This window comes from Ammospiza caudacuta, chromosome 7 (assembly GCF_027887145.1).
Source record: "Ammospiza caudacuta isolate bAmmCau1 chromosome 7, bAmmCau1.pri, whole genome shotgun sequence".
Taxonomy (NCBI): domain Eukaryota; kingdom Metazoa; phylum Chordata; class Aves; order Passeriformes; family Passerellidae; genus Ammospiza; species Ammospiza caudacuta.
The window spans coordinates 8,084,018-8,104,487 of record NC_080599.1 but is presented as its reverse complement, the minus strand read 5'-3'; the positions used below and the strand labels follow the sequence as shown (position 1 = coordinate 8,104,487).

The 20,470-nt window shown below is 47.1% G+C and overlaps 1 protein-coding gene across 1 annotated transcript; it reads right to left on the bottom strand.

The window, feature by feature from the left end:
• Window positions 1-4,745: 4,745 nt before the first annotated feature.
• Window positions 4,746-5,678, bottom strand: LOC131559843 (olfactory receptor 14C36-like). The gene has a single exon (XM_058808352.1). The coding sequence runs from the start codon at window positions 5,676-5,678 to the stop codon at window positions 4,746-4,748; it is 933 nt and encodes a 310-aa protein (XP_058664335.1).
• Between the last annotated feature and the right edge of the window lie 14,792 nt (window positions 5,679-20,470).

The following is a 20,470-nucleotide window of genomic DNA, read 5'->3' as shown; positions in this document are numbered from 1 at the left end:
ACGCTTCAGAGTTCCAGCCATGATATCCTCAGATAAAGAATCACATTTCATTTCCAAAATAGTGCAACAGATTAGTAGCCATCTGGGCATAGATTAGGAACTTCACACCTCATACCACCCCCAATCAAGCGGCCAGGTGGAGAGAATGAATAAGACTGGGGCAAGAAGTTAATCTACCCTAGCCCAAGCTCTTTCACTAGCACTATTGCAAATTCAAACTAAATCTTGAGCTAAAGGAATGCTGAGTCCTTTTAGAATGCCTTATAGAAGACCATATAGAATACAAAGAGAATGTCCAGAATGTCCACCTACATGGTGGCATTAAGCAAACAGCTCAGAGTACATGTGGCTGGAACTCGGAGCAGGGAATTAGATAGCCTGGGGATGATGTATATGTTAAGTCTCTTACAGAGAAGACTTCGGAACCGCAGTGGGAGAGACCACTGCAAGTACTTCTCACCACCTTCACTGCAATCAAAATCAAGGAGCAGGATGCCTGGATTCATCACTCTCGGGTGAAGAAGGCCCAGAAACCCCTTAAGGAGTGACGCCAGGAGACAATGAACTGAGATTAAAACTTACTCAGGCAAAATGAGTACATTGCGGTCGGGAGTAGCTCATATTTTAGTTTGTAGAATTGTTTTGTGTGTAATCATAACTGAAGTTTTAGAACTTGAGAGTAGCTCTATTCAAAGCAATGCTGAATGGCCTTGGTCCCTGGAATTTAATCGGTATACTGGATCCATAGGAAAACCTTCTGAGATAAAAGATTTAAACATATCTACTGTAGTAATCCACGAGAATCAGGTATGTGAGGAGCAGGAATGGCAGGAACAGGAACTGTGGACACTTCAAGGAATCTGAGGAGAAGAAATCAAAGTCGGGTGCCAGGTCATCAATAGGACAGCTTATGAGAGACCAGATGTAATTAGTGTCTGAACCTCCCCTGGTATATATGAACACCAGGAAGTCTGTGATAACCTAAGTGAATCAGACTGTTGGTGTAATTTCACCTTGATACAGCCTGTAGAAGTGACCTGCCTTTGAGCTCAAATTACTATCAGACTTTCATTTGAATTCAAAGTGAACACTGCCCTTTTTACCATAGCAGGGCCTTATACACCCCCTACTAGTTCAGACTCTACCCAAACTCCAAACTAGAACCTAACGTAGTAAAGAATGTGACTGAACAACAGCTATTATTCAATCCAGAATGGTCTCTCAAATGTGTAGAGTTGATAATGCAAATTAGCATCTCAAAAATCCAACCAGCCTGCTCCTCCTTCCTAAAAACTTCCTTTGAGGGCTGGACAACATGGTTACAAAAACAGGCATATCTCAGGACAAGAAAGGAAGGAGCCAGCTCTCCTGGTGCCTAAAACCAGGAACACCAAGAAATCAGTTTCCTTAGGTCATTTTCCAAGCTGGTTGGCTGAACACTCAGGCAATGGCTGGTAAAGGGTGCTGAACTGCAGGTGGTAAATTAACCCAAGCAAGGAAGGTGATTTTCTTTATTTATAGCTATCCCTTTTCCTACTGAGATTTGGATCAATGATTGTCCCAGTCTGAGGCGGTTGGATTCTGCTTAAAAGAGGTAGAGAGAGACCCCCCCCCTCAGAGCTCAGCAGCAGGCTGTAGGATTTTGAGCATCACTTTTGTGCTGAGTGTTTCAAGTAGCAGAAACCTGATCCCAGTTTCTTCTGAGGCACTGCAATGAATTTAGGCTCTTCTCTCACACTTCCCCTTCATTATTTACTTGAGGCTTGGACCTGAAGCTAGGGGCAAGGTGGGTGAGATTTTGTAGACCAGGAGAGACATTCCTGCTTGCCACACATCTGGGAAATCAGGTGCTTTGGAGGGGGAAGGAGATTCCTTGAGGTCTCTACATTTCAGAACAAACATCTGCCTCAAGTATGACCCAAACCTCTGTCAGATACACTTGTGAAGTGTGTCTGAATTTGCAGTGTGAGCCCAGCACATCCCTCTGGCAGGGAGGGATGGTCATGGACAGAAAGCAGTTCCTGTTCCCCATAACAAACATCTAACTGGTATATTAGGGAAAAAATTAGGAGTTTTAAATGGAATTGATTCAGAAATACTGGTGAATAAACTGGCCACTGCAGCAGGTAGCCTAACAAAATTGAAGCAGCCTTTATAGTAATCTCTATTGGCATTAGGAACTAGCCAGTGACAGATTTCAAAAGTACTGCCAAAGTAAGGAAGTATGAAAAGGCCAGGGACCAAGACCACAAGCTGATAGCAGAAGCACTTAGTACAGTTCAAGATAATGTGCTTTAGCTGTCAGTTGTATACAATAACAGTTATGGATACAAGCAACAGCAGCTCTGATCATATGGGAAAGGGGTGAAAGTAATTTTCCAGCTGAAATTCAAGAAATTGTGTGGGATAATGCAATTGATATTGAAAGGAAGTTTCAATCCTGGCGGACTATGGTGAATTTCACCTATGATCCTGTTTCTAATGTGGCAACTGCCTTTGTGCTTACCATACGTAATGCCACTGTTTATGTTATCCATCCCATCGTTGCCCTAGGATTAAACCATGAAAAAACAATACTCTATCCTCCAGAACATAGAGTGTGGGCACAAAAGATGAATGGAAAGTGGCAGACAGTAAACTTGGAATCCTGCATTACTAGAGAAGAGATGGGATTCATTTGTGAAAGCAATACTATTAATGCTCAGGATGTGTGTTTGGACACTGAACAGAGTATTTGTCACTTTGAAATTCATCCAGTCACTGACCAGACAACTGTGCTTGTATATACTGGAAAAGGGTGTATGCTTGAGAACTGCTTGTGCTGCTGTACAAATTGATAGCAATGATGTTATTCTGTCTAGTAGAAACCATTCTAATCTCTGTATTTGTAATTTTGTTAAGATTATTGGGTGTGATTTTTCGTATTTCGTACCAGTAACATCCCACCAGCTGATTTAAGGCAATTACACAATGTATCACAGACTACCACCTACCCCTAGTGGGATGAACCTTACATTGGTAAAACAATTAATTAAGCACCAAGACCTATTGGAAGGCTTGAAAGGAATTCAAGGAAGCGGAAAGAAAACCTTAATTACTGTCCAACATGATACAAAGGAGATAACCAGAGTTCTACAAAGAATAAAACAAAATATAGATCATCACTGGTGAGATGTGATCTTTGGGTGGTCACCAACTGCAAATGGAATCTTTAATAAATTGTGCCACCCCATTGTAGTTTTACTAATATTAGTTGGGATAAGATTAGGATTATCTATTATATTATATATTATATATCTATTATATATGTTAATTTGGAACTGGAGAATGCTACAACGAATAGCTGTACTAACCTCTGTGTCAAACGTACATGGTGAAGCACTAAAAGACACTTACTGTCATGAAGGTTTCATTAAGTAAAAGAATTTACTTATTTCCTAGGAAAGGGGGGGAATGAGACAGAGTAAAGATCCATTCTGAATTAGGTGAAGTGACTAAGAAAGGTGAAAAGTCTGTGAGGCCAAAGCTGAAAGAAAAACTTGCATGCCGAGACAGCAAGGAGACAGAGAAAGAAAAACAGAAAAGACCACAAGGTCGATTTGCCCCCGACTTAGAAATTCCTTTGATAAAGAAGAACTGGTGCTAAATGTCACGCGGAATGAATATACATGAACTTATTGTGAAACTGTATGCATATGCATTTGGAAGGGGGATAAAAGAAGACCTGAGGTCTTCAGAGGTACGCATGCCTTTTTGGGGGACTTGCATCCGGCACGTGTCGTAATAAAAGCATACCGGGCTTTACAACTTTTACAAAGTTGTGAGGTTTCTTCTTTTCTCCGCAAAACAACCATGGGGCCATTGTGACACTCTGGGGCCCCATAGACCAAGGAGCCACTGTGAAACTGTGGCACCAATGGGAACATTGTGACACTGTGAAGCCCCATGGAACCAAGGAGTCCATTGTCAAATATTGGGGCCCTATGGAACCCAGGAGGCCAGTGTGACAGTGCAGGGCCTGGTGTAACAAGGAGGCCATTGTGACAATGAGAGGCCTCATGGAACCAAGGACATCTTTGCAGATGACACCAAGCTGGGTGTGAGTGTTGATTCTGTGGGAGCATAGGAGGGCTCTGCACAGGGACCTGGACAGGTGGATCTAGGGGGTGAATCCAACAAAGTGAGGTTTAAACAGACCAAGTGCCGAGTCCTGCACTTTGGCCACAACAACACCTGCAGTACTACATACAGCCTGGGGACAGAATGGCTGGACAGCAGCCAGGCAGAAAGGGACCTGCAGGGACTGATGGACAGCAGGCTGGACATGAGGCAGCAGTCTGCCCAGGTGGCCAAGAAGGCCAATGGCTCCTGGGCTGGATCAGGAATGGTGTGGCCAGCAGGAGCAGAGCTGCTGTGCCAACACTGATCTGCCCCCAGCTCTGCACACAGACATTGCTGCTGCAGCTCCAGAGAAGGGAACAAAAGGGCATCTATGCAAAAAAACTTGGCTGGGAGATCCTTTAGTTCCTTTAAAGCCACAAGAGCGTGGCCCCTCATTGACACAGTCTCTGGCCATAGGGAAGTTAGAGAGAAACAAAATGAGAAATGGCAAAAACAATGACATTCCTTTGTGGACAATATGAAAAACTAATACAAAGGAAAAAAAGAACAAACCAAAACCAAAGCAACAAGAAGTAGGAAAGATGTCTTTTAGTAGAAGTGATTGGCAGAAATTGGCCAGCATTTTAATGTTCCTGAATGCATCCAGCCATCAGTCTCCACACTGCAGCCTTGAGTTCCTGGTTCCTCAGGCTGTAGATGAGGGGGTTCAGGGCTGGAGGCACCACCGCGTACAGAACTGAAAGGGCCAGATCCAGGGATGGGGATGAGACTGAGGGGGGCTTCAGGTGAGCAAAGACAATAGTGCTGAGGAACATGGAGATCACAGCCAGGTGAGGGAGGCAGGTAGAAAAGGCTTTGTGCCGTCCCTGCTCAGAGGGGATCCTCAGGACAACCCTGAAGATCTGCACATAGGAGAAAACCATGAACACAAAACAACACAAACCTAAACAGGAACTACCAACAATGAGCCCCAGTTTCCTCAGTTTGGACTGTGAGCAGGAGAGCTTGAGGATCTGTGGGATTTCACAGAAGAACTGGCCCAGGGCATTGCCATGGCACAGGGGCAAGGAAAATGTATAGGCCATGAGTAGCAGAGCATTGAGAAAGGCACTGGCCCAGGCAGCTGCTGCCATGTGGGCACAAGCTCTGCTGCCCAGGAGGGTCCCGTAGTGCAGGGGTTTGCAGATGGACACGTAGCGGTCGTAGCACATGACGGTCAGGAGGAAAAGCTCTGCTGAGATAAAGAAAAGAAAGAAAAAGAGCTGTGCAGCACATCCAGTATAGGAGATGTCCCTGGTGTCCCAGAGGGAATTGTTCATGGCTTTGGGGACAGTGGTGCAGAGGGAGCCCAGGTCGCTGAGGGCCAGGTTGAGCAGGAAGAAGAACATGGGCGTGTGCAGGTGGTGGCCGCAGGCTACGGCGCTGATGATGAGGCCGTTGGCCAGGAGGGCAGCCAGGGAGATGCCCAGCAAGAGGCAGAAGTGCAGGAGCTGCAGCTGCCACGTGTCTGCCAATGCCAGCAGGAGGAAGTGCCTGATGGAGCTGCTGTTGGACATTTGCTGAGGCTGATGGGGACCTGTTCATGGAGAAAGGACAGTGACAAGTCAGGAGAGGCTGCTTGGAGCCAAACCTGGTCCATTCCCTGTAGACAGTCCCTACAGCTGGGACTCACTCACCCCCCATTCCTGCTCTGGGGGGAACCTTTGTTTGCAATCAGAGCACAGTCACACTCCCAGGTCACCCTGGGATAAACCAGCCCCTTCCCAGATAATAGGATCCCTGAATGTCTTACCATCTCTAAAGGTGTCTGGGTAAGGTCTCAGCCCCCCCTTCTGCCAAAGACACTCACGGCTCCCTTGGCAAACCCAGCAGCATTTCCTCAGCTGTGGCACCTCTGCAGTTCCCCACGGGACATTCAGGGAACTCCCAGAGGCTCTGGCACAGATTTGAACCCAGGAGGGCAGCTCAGAGCTTGGAAGGGCACAGCAAGGAGAACCCTGGCTGTGTCCATGATGGGATCTCAGGGAGGGGGCTCAGCTCATTCCCCTTTTCCCATGGACTGCTTTGCCCACAGCCCCACAGGTGCCAGGGAAGCTTGGACACCCCATTCCCATGGACACACCCCTGCCTGGCAGGAATGCCAAGGGCAGTGCCTGACTCAGCTGCTGCAAATGCCAGAGCCTCCCTGAGAGCAGCAGATAACAGTGACAATATCAGGGCAGGGCAGAACCAAGATGCTGTGCCTGTGAGGGCAGGGCAGAGACAGCCGGGCACTCAGGACAGTGTTCCCGTGCCCAGCTGTGCCCAGCACCTCCCACACACCAACAGTGCCCTCATCCTGCCCCCAGCACTGCTCTCTTCAGCCCCCTCTCCTTCTCTGAGTATCTCCCTGGGCCTGGACATTCCCTCCTGAGAGGAGCCTTGTTCCTGCCAGCACTCACAGAGCCCATCCCAGCCTGTGTGCCCTGGCTGGGGCCATACAGAAACCTGCCTGTGTGCAGGGCCCTGGCTGGGGCAGGCTCTGTGTGCAGCTGGGCAAGGGCAGCTCAGGAGAGCCCTGCTGGGCCCTGCAGAGGTGATGCTGCTGCTGTCCAGGGCTGAGGAGTGGCTGAGGGCCTTTGGGAGGCTCCCAGCAGAGATACTGACCAGCTTAATCACAGTTCTGGAGTCTGTGTAAATGTTCAAACATTCCTTTGATGATCCTCTGTGTCCCTTTCAACTCAGAATATTCTGTGATTCTGGGATTACAATTCCTGTTCTGCTTCTCTCATCCCTGTGTTGTTTATAATCCAAAGAGAAAAAAAAAAACCCCTTGCAGCAGTGTTAGAACAGTAAAGTAAAGTAAAAGCCAGACACTTATTGGAAGCTTCCAGGTGTCCCAGTGGGAAAGGGCACACCCACCTCCCGATTTCAACAATTTATTAATGTTCATAATTAGGATATTTAACAGGAACCTCCAAAAGGAGATTCAGTTTCCCTAGTTACACACCCCTGGGTCAACCCATTGGAGTAGGTGCAAAGGCTTCTTTGCCTTCACTTTTTATAATGACTGCTCATATTCTGCTCATTCTCAAAACCCAAAATGCTCCTATATGTCCAGTTCCAGGAAGACTATATAGTATTTCAGGACTATATAAAAGAATAGGACTATACAGCATTTTAGGAATATATTTAGACAGTCAGGTTATTAAGAGAAAGGTAAGGAAACATACTAGATTTAATTCAGGATTAAAGCTATATAAGAATATAATAGTGGTTTAATACAGTTAAGAGTTTAATAGAGTTAAGTAAGGATTATAGTATTGTAACTATATAATAGTAATTTAGAGAGCTACAAATATATAAAAATGTAAAAAGTACAAGAAACTTTTTGTCACCACCCCAATATTCCCATCTTTCTCTAAGTAGGAAATTGAAAACACTCTCAGGAAAGCTCCTGACATTTACAGCAATCCCTGGCTTACCTTCTTTGGGAAGTGTCCTCCGGAGCTGTGCCCAGGCAGGTCTGGAGCTGGGAGCAGCCCTGCCCCACCCAGCCCCTCTCAGCAGCAGCCCCTGCCCTGCTCAGGGTGGCTCCTTCCCTCCACAGCTTCCCCCCCTGGGCTGGGAACAGCTGCCAGGGCTGGCTGAGAGCGTTCCTGGGCAGGCAGCAGAGTCCCTGCCCCAGCACAGCTCCCTGGGCTGCAGGACCCTGCTCTGCAGGACAGCCCTGGGCACCCCTGGCTGCAGCCCTGGCTGCTCAGCCCTGCAGCAGAGCCTGGCAACAGGAGCTGCCTTGGGCTGTGCCTGGGCTGGGGCAGCAGGGAAAGCCAGCCCTGCCCTAGGGCCAGAGCCCTGCCCTGGAGCAGCTCTGAGAGTCCTCCTGAAAGGTCCTCAAAGCTGTGGGATGTGCCAGCTCCAGGAGATCCTGGCAGGAACTGCAACTTCTCTTCCCACAGCCAGGGAATGACTGTTTCAAACCTGGGCTGATTTCTGCTCTGGTGAGCCCTGGGTGAGCTCTGCTCTGTGCTCCCAGCCCAGGCTGAGTTTAACCCCTCTGTGCCCCTGTGCTGTGCCCGGGGTGGCTGCAGGCAGTGCCCAGCCCTGCTGGGCTGTGCACAGGAGCTGCTCCTGTGCAGAGCTGTCTCTCTGCAGCGCTGCCTTTGCCAGGAGCTGCCTCTGTGCCGGGAGCCTCTGTGCAGGTTTTTCAAAGGACTTTGGGTTTGGCTTTTGCCTTGGAGTCTCTGAAAGGTTTGTGCAATCATGGCCTCCAATTATCTGCTGTAATTAGTCCCTGGAGAGTCTTTGTCAGTAACAAAACTCAGTGGGCTCATTAATGCTTCAAGGTACTTCAGTTTTTTCAAAGTACTTGATGTTTCCCTTTTGATACTGACTCTGTGAGAGGTTTGTGCAATCATGGCCCCAATTATCTGCTTTAACAAGTCCCTTGAGAGCTTTGTACTGAAACTTAGCAGGGCTTATTAATGCTTTGAGATACTCAAGGTTTTTAAGGTACTTTGTGGATTTAAGAATACTTTTAGGTACTTTTCAGGATTTTCCTTTCCTCACTGAGTCTCTGAGAGGTTTTTGTGCCATCCTGGCCTCCAATTCTCTCCTCCAAGGAGTCCATGAGGAGCCTGTGTTGGGTATCTTTCCCCTTTCTGTTTTACAACAAAGATGTAACTGAAAGAATTTTGTAAGACTCTCTAAAAGCATTCAAACAATCATGGGAAAATTAACAATGCAACAACAACCACTAAGAGAATTAATAGTCCTGTTTTAGCTAGACATCATCCAACCCTTTAGTCCCTTGGACTGGAAGAGTTATTGAACCAGTCTTTTTTTTCCACTTGAAGCTTCTTGAATCCTTCAAGTACCTGAATGCTCTTGTGGATTGACTAGCTGTGGATGGAGAGGTTCATGCAACACATGCCCTCAGAGTCTACACAGCCATGCCCCTGTGCCCAGAGTAAAAACTCTATCACTGTTCTGCAAGATGGCATGTCTGATGGTCTCTATGTCTGAGACCAGGCCACTCAGTGTGAGGGAGGTAGCATTGGTTTGCTTACTTAACAGGCACCTAAGATGGTCTGATTGTCCTAAAGCTTTAGCTGCAGCCACCCAAGGCAGTCCACATTGGGGGTGCTACCATCCGATACCTGGATTAAAGCTTTCAAAGCCATCTCTTTGATATCATCCAATACTTCTCTCAGGACACCTGCTGCTTGATCATCTGGTAGGCTGTGTTGTCCTTCTCCAGCTGGATGATTGTTTGTGAATTCCACCCTTGCCTCATTATTAGCATAGTCTGCTATTAATTGATTCAGTAAACACTTTCATCCCCCTTCCCACAGGGTGTATTCTGTAGGTGACAACAACATGGTCATAATATATTTTAAGTCATATGAGGTTGAGACATGTGCGTAAACATGGCCCTCATTAGTCCATTAAAACAAGGTAAGTCCTTCCTATGGTCTTTAGCTGCCCTACACAGATCCTTGACTTCCCCGTAAACCAATGGCTGATACCTGGGATTCTGCCCCCTTCTTTCATAACATACCGGGGCAACAAGGAGTTTCGAGACTATTTGCCAGTCTCCTTCCTTTACTGCTTCTTTCTGGATCCTTTCCTGGGGATCTTCTGGGGTTGAGGGGCAAGGTGGCTCTGGGGAATCCAAACTGTTTTTTAAGGAGGAAGAATAACTTGGAGGAGAAACATTTGGATTAGAAATAGTGTGACAGTTGGGTTAGTATCTGTGACCATGGGGTTATATTGTTGCCAGAGGGTGAGGCAAAGGGCACTGCCATTTTATCAGGTGTTGGGGAGGAAGAGTCTTGATTTAGGATGGCATACCCCTGGGCTGGCATTCTGGAGGCATGGCCCAGGCTGAAGGTGGAATGATTGAATGTGGAGGCGTGACCTGCAGTTCTGGGGGTGGAGTCTGGAGTTCATTCAGGGTGGAAGAAAAGGTTGTGGTAGCAGGAAGTGGAGGAGCCAAGATGGAGGGAGGACAGTCAGGCTCAGGGGCATCTGGAAAATTTTTAATGATCCACCTCACGATTGATTTTAATTTGTTTCTTTGAAGATACTTGGTCATGATCAGTGAGAATTAACTTAGAGCATCCATATATGCACCTTTCTACTTTGGAGATTCGGCTGCCCATTTTTCTCTTTCTCCACCTTAGGTGGAAGAGCCACTGGAACACCCCAAATCAATAATGGGACGTGGGTGCATATTGTAAAAACACAGTGGCAAAATGGGCAATAATTGTCCTGCATTTCCCTAAACCCACCTGCAATCCTACACAGGTGAAACCGTTGTTGTCCCTGGGGATCCTGGCTGAGATCCCTCAAAACAATGATGAATCTGCCAGCCTGACACAATCCAAAATCCTGGGGAGCACTGGTCTATCCATCAGCTAACCACTGTGATGAGACTAAATGTCAGGGTCTCTGTTTGGACGGCAAAGGTCGCAATGAGGGTGGCTGTGACAAACCTCTCTGGTTCCCCAGCTTCAGGGCAAGGGTGGTGAAAACGAAAAGAAGCAGATGCTGGGGAAGATGAGACAGGATAGCCTTATAAATATGATTGCCTGCAAAAGATTTTGAGAATATGGAAACTATAAGTGAGATTAAAATGAAATCAAGCTTTGAGACACCAAGCCTTAGTTACTGAACAACTGGAAAACAATGGTATGGCCAGCTGAAAGTAATATTCCTTTGACGAAACAATACCCTCTGCTTGCAGACAGGTCCAAGGGTCAGAGCACACCCTACTAGCTTGGCAGAAGGAGTCCAAATAGTAGTTTTTAGGGTTTAAAATGTAGTACAGTATGGTAATGTAATCATTCTTATAGGCTGTATATAAATGCTATAAGATTTGTATCTTGTACTAGATTGGTTAGTGAAAATTAGAATATGCAGTACAGAAGAAGATTTATTGTATAGTATTGGGAAGTCCCCTCCTCTTTTGGGCATCCATTTTGGGAGCCTCTTTCGAGCTCCTCTTTCGGGCCTGCTCCGAGCTGTGGCTGGCAGCTTCAAACAAGGCCCCTGCACCCACACCCTTTGCAATAAACCACAAGTTCCAAGACCTGGCTTCAAATATCTCTTGTCTCTGTCAGTCCCAACCGTCCTAGCCCCCAATGATCCTACAAGCAGGATCAATGGAGTTGCCCAAAAAGAACTTTAGTAAAAGTGAAAAACAATTAACATGGGTGAAAAACAATTAACATGGAGAAGTCAAGCACATACAAGGGTTGGGATTCAAAGACCTGAGATAAAGGCGAAGCAACAATATAGTGACCAGTATTTTAATGGTCTATTGGTTCCATGAAGGCTCGCTGTGTCCAATGGCCCCTTGGTTCCATTGGGGCCCAGTAGTGCAACAATGATTCCCTTGGTTCCACAAGTTCCCAAAGTGTCACAATGGCCCCTTCCTTCCATGAGGCCCTGCAGGGTCACAATGGTCTCCATGATTCCATGGGGCCTTGCAATGCCACAATGGTCTCCATGGATCCATGGTGCCCTGAAGGATCACAATGGCCCTTTGACTCCATGAGGCCCTAAAATGCTACAATTGTCTTTTGGTTCCACAAAGCCTCACGGCTTCACACTGGCCCCTTGGGACCATGCAGCTCAACAGAGCCACAATTATGCCCTTGGTTCCACAAGGCCCCACAGTGTCACAGTGGTCCCCTGGATCCATGGTACCCTGCAGGATCAAAATGTTCCCCTTGGTTCCACAAGTTCCTACAGTGGAACAGGGTCCACAAGGGCCTGCAGTGTCACCATGGCCCATTGGTTCCACAATCTTCCACAGTGTCACAACAATCAACAATCTCCATAGGAAGGAAACATGTGAGTCCCAGTGGTGCAGGGGCAGATTAGAGGCAGTCACCAGAGGCCAAGTCTAGCCAGGTTTGACTGTATGGGCAGATTTTGTCTGGGAGTAACCCTTGGATATAGAGAATTTTAGACATGGAATTCCAGTTTTGGTGAAGGCGCCTAGACAAGAAAGGCAGTTCTTTCCCACAGGAATGAAAGCACAGAGCCCCAGTGCTTCGCAGTCAGATGGGAAGTGGCCCTTGACATGTCAAATTCAGTGGGACCTGTCAGACAGCCTCCAGGAGGCCAAACCAGGCAGACTTGTTCCATGTTCCTTTGATTTCATGGAGCCCCATACTGTCACAATGGTCTCATTATTCCACGAGGTCTTGCAATGTCACAATGGCTTCTTTGTTTCATGAGCCCCTACAGAGTCACAAGGGTCCATTTTCTTCATGTAGCCCCGCTGTGTCACAATGGTTCCTTTTATATATTGGTCCCACAATTTCATTATTGACCCTTCCTTCCACAGGGCCCCCTGAGTTGCACAACAGTACCCTTGATTCTTTGAGATTCTGTAGTGTCACCATGGTGTCCTTTGACCTGCATTGTCACAACTGACCCATGGTTCCAAGAGGTTCTGTAGTGTCACCGTGGTCACTGTCAGAGGCTGCATGAGATCAATGTCCTGAGACACCTTGGGATGTTCAGAATGCCCATGTGTGGCCAGGGCCGGGTCAGGCCTTGGTTTGTGGTGGGACAGAACCCCACCCACAGCCCTGACCTGGCAGAGCTGTCAATACCATGGCAGATGCTGTGCCAACACCACTCTGATTGGCTGAGCTTTCAATCAATCACACACTACCAGCCAGTGCCTACCCTAAATCTGATTGGACAAGCAGCTGGCAGTCCCACCCCAGGGGCAGGCCCATGGAGGCCCAGGGATTAAAAGCCAGAGCACGAGGCCAGCCCCTGGCCTGCATCCCAGTTTCTCCTGGGTTTCATCTGTTGGTGTAGCTGGAAGCTGAGTAGTTGGTACCTATGTGTGTGTTTTTCTATGGATCTTCTGTCTCTATTTGTTCTCCTTATAATCCTACTTACCTGGAACATTTTGGGTAACTTAACATCTTAAGGGTTGAAGGTCTTTAGGTTAAATGGGCTAAGTTAATGAAGTTAATGCTCTGATAAGAGTTTTATGTTGAAATGGATGTTGTAATAAACCCTTTGCCCAAGTTCCTTGACTGTTGATATTTTCCCAGTAAAGTTTTGTGTCATTTGGACATCTTAGCTCAGCTGGTTTTTGCATGGTGCTGGTATCGCTGAGGCTGTGGATTCAATCCCTGTGTGGGCCATTCACTAAAGAGGTGGACTTGATGATCCTTGTGGGTCCCTTGCTACCAAGAATATTCTTTGCATCTGCCCATGTTGACAATAGTTGGTTGATGTTTCTCCTGTGCACCAAACTCAAGTCAAGGAACCTTTGGTTGCCCCCAGCATTTCAGTGTTTTGGGCTGTTCCAGCCCTGCAGGCCCACACTGGCCTCTTGTTTCCATGAGGCCTCACAGTGTCACACTGGCCCCTTGGTTCCCTGAGGATCTGGAGTGTCACACAGGTTTATGACATTTGTCCTTGCTGTCCCTCACATCCTGCTCCCCCACAAACAGCCCCCAGGCAACCATGAGGGACAGGCCCTGCTGTCCCAGGCTGGGCTCAGGGCTTGGCCTTTCTGCTTCCCCCAACCAGCCCAGGCCTTGCTCAGCATTGCAGTTCCCTGCTCAGAGCCTTTGGCTGCCTGCAATCCTGGCTTCAAGGATCTGCTCTTACCAGTCCCTGGGGAGCCTTTGGCACTCCCTGCCCTCAGTGGAGCCCAGTGATGCTCCAAGGCACTTGGAGTTTTGCTTCTGACTTCTTGACAAGCTTCTTCAGCCTTCTCTCAGTGCCTGAGGGTCCTGGACCCAGCCCCAAATCCAAATCTTCAAGTCTCCAGGGCTTGTGCAGATGATTGGAGTCAGTTTGGACTTCCTTTAAGGATGAAGATATCAAAATGCACCTCATGAAAATTTTTCTTTAATCAAGTGAGTATTTTTTTATTTCCCAGTTCAGAGAAGAGCTGATAGAGGCATTCCCCAGGTGATGCTAATGCTGAATGTCTCCTTAGGAGGTCTGGGCCCAGAGAAGAATGAGCCCCTTGAGGGCTGGCCCTTTTTGGACAAGCTGCTCCTCACCCCCAGCCTCATCATGTCTGACATGGCCCATCTGGCACTGACATCCCTGTACCATGCAGCAGAGCCTTGTCCCCTGACCTCTGCAGCTCCATGTCCAGCCCATGCACCATGTCCCACCTGCTCTCCTCAGGGCTCTGCCTGCACACAGGCCCAGGAGAAGTTTTCCTGTTGGAAAGGAAAGAATGGAAAAGTCCGAGCAGGTTTCCGAAACAACAAACCCCACTCAGGAACCACCTGCTCAGGCCAGGCTGCCCTGGAATGGTGTCACCTTTCTCCAAGGGACAGTGTGAGCAGAAATGATCTCTGGGAGCAGAATTCTCTGAGTCTTGCAGCTGAATTCTCTGTCTGTGTCCTTTCCCTGGATCTCTGTTGCAGATGGAAGCTGCTGGTGCCATCCTCACCTTTAACCTCTCTCTTGAATGCAAACAGATGTTCCCAGGTGTTTTCAGCAGGATTTGCTCAATATTTCTACAAAACTTTTGTGTTCCTCATGGAATGAAGGGGCCATTTTGGCACTGAGGGGTTGACATGGAAGCGAGGAGTCACTTGTGACACTCGAGTGCCATGGAACCATGGGGCCATGGTGACACAGCAGGGCCACGTGGATCCAATGGTGTTGGGAATTTAGCTGACTAGAGACTGGAAAAGTACAAAGCTGTGGCTAATTCCAAGTTCTGCACCAGCAAGATAGCGTGTCCTTGGGCCTAGCTGAGTATGATAGTGGACAGAGAGACGTGAGAAGTAGAGAACGTAGGCCCAAAGGAATGAGGAAGAGTTGATGGTATAGTTTAACCAATAGATCGCTTGGCTTACAGAATATTCATAAGCTTATTATTTGCTGTATAAATGTTTGATGCTTTTTTCAATAAACTGGACCTGCGATGAACCATCGGGTGTCCTGGTCTCCTTCCTTTGACAAATAGTGACCCCGAATGTTGACCCCCTCGTCTCGCACTAAAAGAAAAAGGAGGAGAACACGCCATGGTCGAGGAAGCTGGAGTTGGGTCCTGTTTGCAGCCAGGACGGTGCCAGAATTTTTAGGAGCACCCTCGGGGTTCACATCGGTGACCCGAGCCATACATGCTGCCGGAGCGTGGAAAGCTTCAAAGAGCACGCTCACGAATAGGTATGGATAGGCAAGCAGCATATGATTTATTCGCCGCGTATCTAGAAAGGCGAGGGGTAAAGGGGATAGATTTAAAAAAGGAGCTACCAAGGTTATTAGCCTACGGATATGCTAAGGGGATTTTCCTTAACCCACATACGGTTCATGAACTCGCGGAATGGAGAAAATTTGGGGATATACTATGGGAAGCGGTGTTAGAAGATGATAAGACAGCAAAGAAATTGGGTAAGCCATGGCGGGTGGTGTACAATACACTGCTTCAGCATGTCTCTGAGCGCAAGGCAGCAGCCGTGGCTCGGGGCGCCTGCGGGGCTGTGCCACTCCGAACTCGGCATGGGTGCTGCACCATGGGGAGCAGCTGCAGCGAGTGGCTGCCTGAGGTGCTGCACTGCAGCAGTGGTAGTGGAGCCGCTGCGGGGGGAGTGACCCACGCTGCCATGGGTGCATCGCTGGGTGCAGCACATGCTGCTGGCGAGTCTCGCGAAACAAGAAGCCCAGCGCGGGGGGGTCGCCCGCTCTGACACAAGCGGCGCAGGACCAGAGCGCTTTTCCAGCGTCAGCGCTTCTCCCTCCGCCCCACGGCCGGCAAAAAGCTTTAGTTTTAGACCTAACAGCCATACTAAATGTGACTCTTGTCAACAAAAGAAAAGATCCCTACTGCAATTAAGAAACCAGTGATAATAAACAAGCGACACCAAAGAGCATTGCTGTCAAGACGTTCCTCACCTAAGTTAAAAAGATTTTTGTTCTTCCCAGCAGAAACTGTGAAAGAGAAATCAGCGTAGTGAATGTGTGAGTCAAATTTCGGCTGATTTGGCTTAGCATCCGTTATGCTGTCTTAAAGTCACCTCTATTAACATAGACTTTAAACATCAGAAGCCCAGATAACTCAGTCAGTAGAACATCAAACTCTGAATTTGTATTTTCAAAAATTTAAAAATGTTAAAGATATGTTAAAGTGATTGTATAAGTTAGATGTAATGAGTGTTCTTTTTGTATTCTTTGAGATTTGCTCGGACGTGGTAGATGTAAAAGCAAGCACTGAATTCAAAAGAATTTTTCCACAGCTATACCTTGAAAAAACTCCTTATGTTTAAGTGCATTCAAGTGTAAAAATGCTGTAGCAAACACATGAAGAAAGTTGTTTTAGCTTAGTATTTTAGAATCAGGCCTGTAAGTAAGTTATAGTAAATGCTATATTCTATTTCTATAGTAAGTTTTATCTGTTGCTAAGTAGTTTAAGTTAAATTATCTATTAAGTGCCATTAAATGTTAAATACTGTTAAGGTTAAGTTTTGTTAAGTTTATGTCCTGTTAGGTTTAAGTGCTGTTCAGTTTAATTTCTGTTAAGTTTAAGTGTTATTAAGTTTAAGTGAAGTTAGATTCTGTTAAGTTTAAATTATATTAGGTTTAAGTTATGTAGATTTTAAAGTCAGTTAAGTTCTGTTAAGGTTAAGTTCTGTTAAATTTAAGTGATTTTACATGTAAGTTCTGTTGAGTTTAATTTCTGTTAAGTTTAAGTAAAGATAAGTTTAAGTGATGTTAAGTTCTGTTAAGTTTAAATATTTTAAGTTTAAGTATTTTAAGTCTAAGTGCTATTAAGTTTAAGTGATGTTAGATAGATTTATGCTTTTATGATAGGTGTTTATTTTATGACTTGTGCGCAAGGTGTTGTTGTGAACATCAGAGAAACTTTAGTTAGAAGAGACAATCAGAAGCATTTGTGAGTAGAGCCATTCCTGTTTGAAGTATATCTGCTGTTTGAGAATAGAAAGCAAACTTACCAGACAATCAATGCAGATGAAACCTGCACACATGTTGCTCCTTTAGCTTATTTTTTTAGGTTGTATTAGCACACCTGAGTTTTGTTTGAGCCTTGTAGCACATAGAATCCTTTTTGTATCTGTCATATAGCATATCCTATAAATAGTGATAGCCTTTTTGGTTTGTCTCCCTGGCTTAGATCCCTTATAACAGAGAAACCTTACTAGTTGAGAATACTGCTTGTAATGTAATAGTTTTTAGAATTGCCTATTTTTGTGTTGCAAGGAGTGTGACACAGTTAGCCCATAGAACTTTGCTTTTTCCAAAAAGAAAACAGGGGAAATGTTGGGAATTAACTTGACTAGAGACTGGAAAAGTACAAAGCCGTGGCTAATTCCAAGTTCTGCAGATAGCGTGTCCTTGGGCCTAGCTGAGTATGATAGTGGACAGAGAGACGTGAGAAGTAGAGAACGTAGGCCCAAAGGAATGAGGAAGAGTCGATGGTATAGTTTAACCAATAGATTGCTTGGCTTGCAGAATATTCATAAGCTTATTATTTGCTGTATAAGTGTTTGATGCTTTTTTCAATAAACTGGACCTGCAATGAACCATCTGGTGTCCTGGTCTCCTTCCTTCGACACAGTGGTTCATTGTGACACTGTGGGTCCAAGGAGACAATGGAGACCCCTTCAGAACCTCATTGAACCAAGGAGTCCATGGTGACCCACTGATGGGCACTGCCCATCTAAGGAGGCCATTGTGACACTGCGGAAGCTCATGGAGCGAGGGAGGCCATTGTGACACTGAAGAACTTCATGACACCAAATATCCATGGTGACACAGCAGGGCATCATGGGAACCAAGGAACTGCTGTTGGCAGTAAAGAAACTCATGGAACCAGGAGCCGTTGTGGCACTGCAGAACCAACAGAGCTGCTGGACCTTGTGCCCTGGCCCTGCAGAGCTCCTTGGGAAGCACGGCAGGAGCAGCACCCTGGGAACCTCGGGAATGTCCCTCTGGGATCCATGGCACACAATCCCAGGGGCTGGAATTCCAGTTCCCAGACAAGAAAAGATGTTCCTCCCCTGGGAGGCAATGCTCTTAAGAAGGAGCCAAAGGCCAAGTGGAGCAAGATCTTACAGTGACATTTCACTGCCAGCTTTCATAACTTCACCCATGGCTGTTGAAGATCATGGATATGGAATTAAATCAGGGCAGGGTCTTTGGTGGGAGCTGTCCTGGCTCAAGGGAGACACTGAGAGAGAAACAGAGCAGGCAAAGAAAGGCAGGAGAGAAAGGAGAACACAAACACAATCAGCTGAGAAGGTGACACTCTGAAAAACAGAACTGGAACTGATGGAAAATGAATGGGACAGAAACTAATAGTTCTGAAAATATTATTTACTATCAAAATACATCCCACACACCCAGCCCCCCACAATCCCCATCCCACACCCTCAAATTTGGATGCCACTTCTGCCAGTCTGTATCCAATCCCATCTCAGCCTGGAGGCTGTGGAATTGAGTAATTTTAGCAGGGACTGAGTTTTTTTGAGATGGGAACAAGGCAATTTATAATGGGATTGAGCCCCTTGAGGGTAAGATTGAGCTGTTTTTAGTGGGACTGAGTCATTTTGAGGTGACAGATCAATCCATCTTGACTTTTGGAGTGCAAAGATAGGGAGAACACTTCCTGAAATCCCCCAAGAACCCACAAATCTTCCAGAATATGTCCCAAAATGATAAATTGCTGCTCAAGTATCTGTTAACTGATGGAACTTTAGACATCTTTGTTAAATTTCTTTCTTTTTAGTCCTATTCCAGGTGTTTTTAAGTGATAAAGAAAAATCAAGAGGAAATTGGGGCCAAACCAAAGGATAACCAGGCAGGTGTCCTCCCAGCACAGATCACTGAATGTGGGTCAGCAGGGCTCTGCCCAACGTGGATCCTCCCATGGGGGATGAAGCTGGAGTGGTACATGAAGCTCTTCCTGCAATTGGAGCATTTCCAGGGCTTCCCTTATCAGTGCCTCTGTTGGTGTTTGGTCAAGTGAGAGCTGTTTGTGAAGCTCTTCCCACACTGGGGACACTCGTAGGGCCTCTCCCCAGTGTGGATGCGCCATGGGTGATGAGGGTGGAGTTGTCTCTGAATCCCTTCCCGCAGTCGGGGCATTGGAAGGGCCTCTCGTCTGTGTGAATCCGCTGGTGCCGGAGGAGATTGGAGCTGGTGTGAAACCTCTTCCCACACGGGAGACACTTGTAGGGCCTCTTTTCAGTGTGGATGCTGCGGAGAGTTAGGGATCTGCGTGCGGAAGAAATCGGGCTGTAGGGTCAGTCAGGACATCCCCCCCCCCCCCCCCCCCCGCAGTCAGACCTTTGCTCCGTACCTGGCCGCACCCAGCCAGACGTGAGCAGAAGGAAATGACACTGACTGCCCAAGCTATAAAAACCCTTGTGACCCCTCAATAAATGCCATTTGCTGTCCACCACGTTGGTGTCAGGAGCATATGGACCGAGTGACCCTGGGGTTTGGGCCACCATGCCGCACTAAGAACCAGGTCGCCACGCCTTGAGAAGGTAACAGGGTCAATGTGCTTTTCTTTCTTATGGGAAAAAAGCACCTTTCACATCCAGGCACCCATGACCAAAGTTGGGAATCCACCTCCAGAATTCCCTATATCCAAGGATTTCTCCCACACAAAAGCTGCCAGAAGAGACAGGTCTGGCTGGCCTTGGTTTCTGAAGAGCTGTCTCTCATCTGCCTTTGAAACACTGGGGCTCTGTACTTTCCATCTTACTGAAAAGAACTCTTCTTCCTATCCTGGTGCCCATGGCCAAATCTGAGATTCCACCTCCAAAATTCCCTATATGGAAGGATTTCCCCCAGATGAAAGGTGCCAGGAGAGAAAGGTCTGGCTGAGTTGGCCTCTCAGGAGCCTTCTCTCTCTGCTTCTGCCCCTGAAACACTTGGGCTCTGTGCTTTCCTTCCTGTGGAAAAAACCATCCTAGATATCATAGATATATGCAGAAATGGCCAAAATTGGGATTCCACCTGCAAAATTCCCTATATTCAAGGGCTGCTTTCAGACCGAAGCTGCCAGGACAGAGAGCTCTGGCTGGCCTTGGCCTCTGATGGCCGCCTTTCATCTGGCCCTGAAACACCAGTGTTCCGTGCTTTCCTTCCTATGGAAAAGAACCGTCCTTCTTCTCCAGTCATCAATGTCCAAAACTGGTATTCCACCTCTACAATTTCTTATATCCAGAGATTGCTCCCAGACAAAATCTGCCAGACCCATCTAATCTGGCTGCCCTTGACCTCTGATGGCTACCCTTCATCTGCCCCTAGAACACTGGGGCTTGGTTGTTTCCTTCCTATGGACACCACTGGGACCCTGTGAGGACCTGGTGGAACCATGGAGACCATTGTG

Bases quoted from the DNA above. Each gene is read 5' to 3' on its own strand.
- LOC131559843 (XM_058808352.1), bottom strand. From the start codon at position 5,678: ATGTCCAACAGCAGCTCCATCAGGCACTTCCTCCTGCTGGCATTGGCA.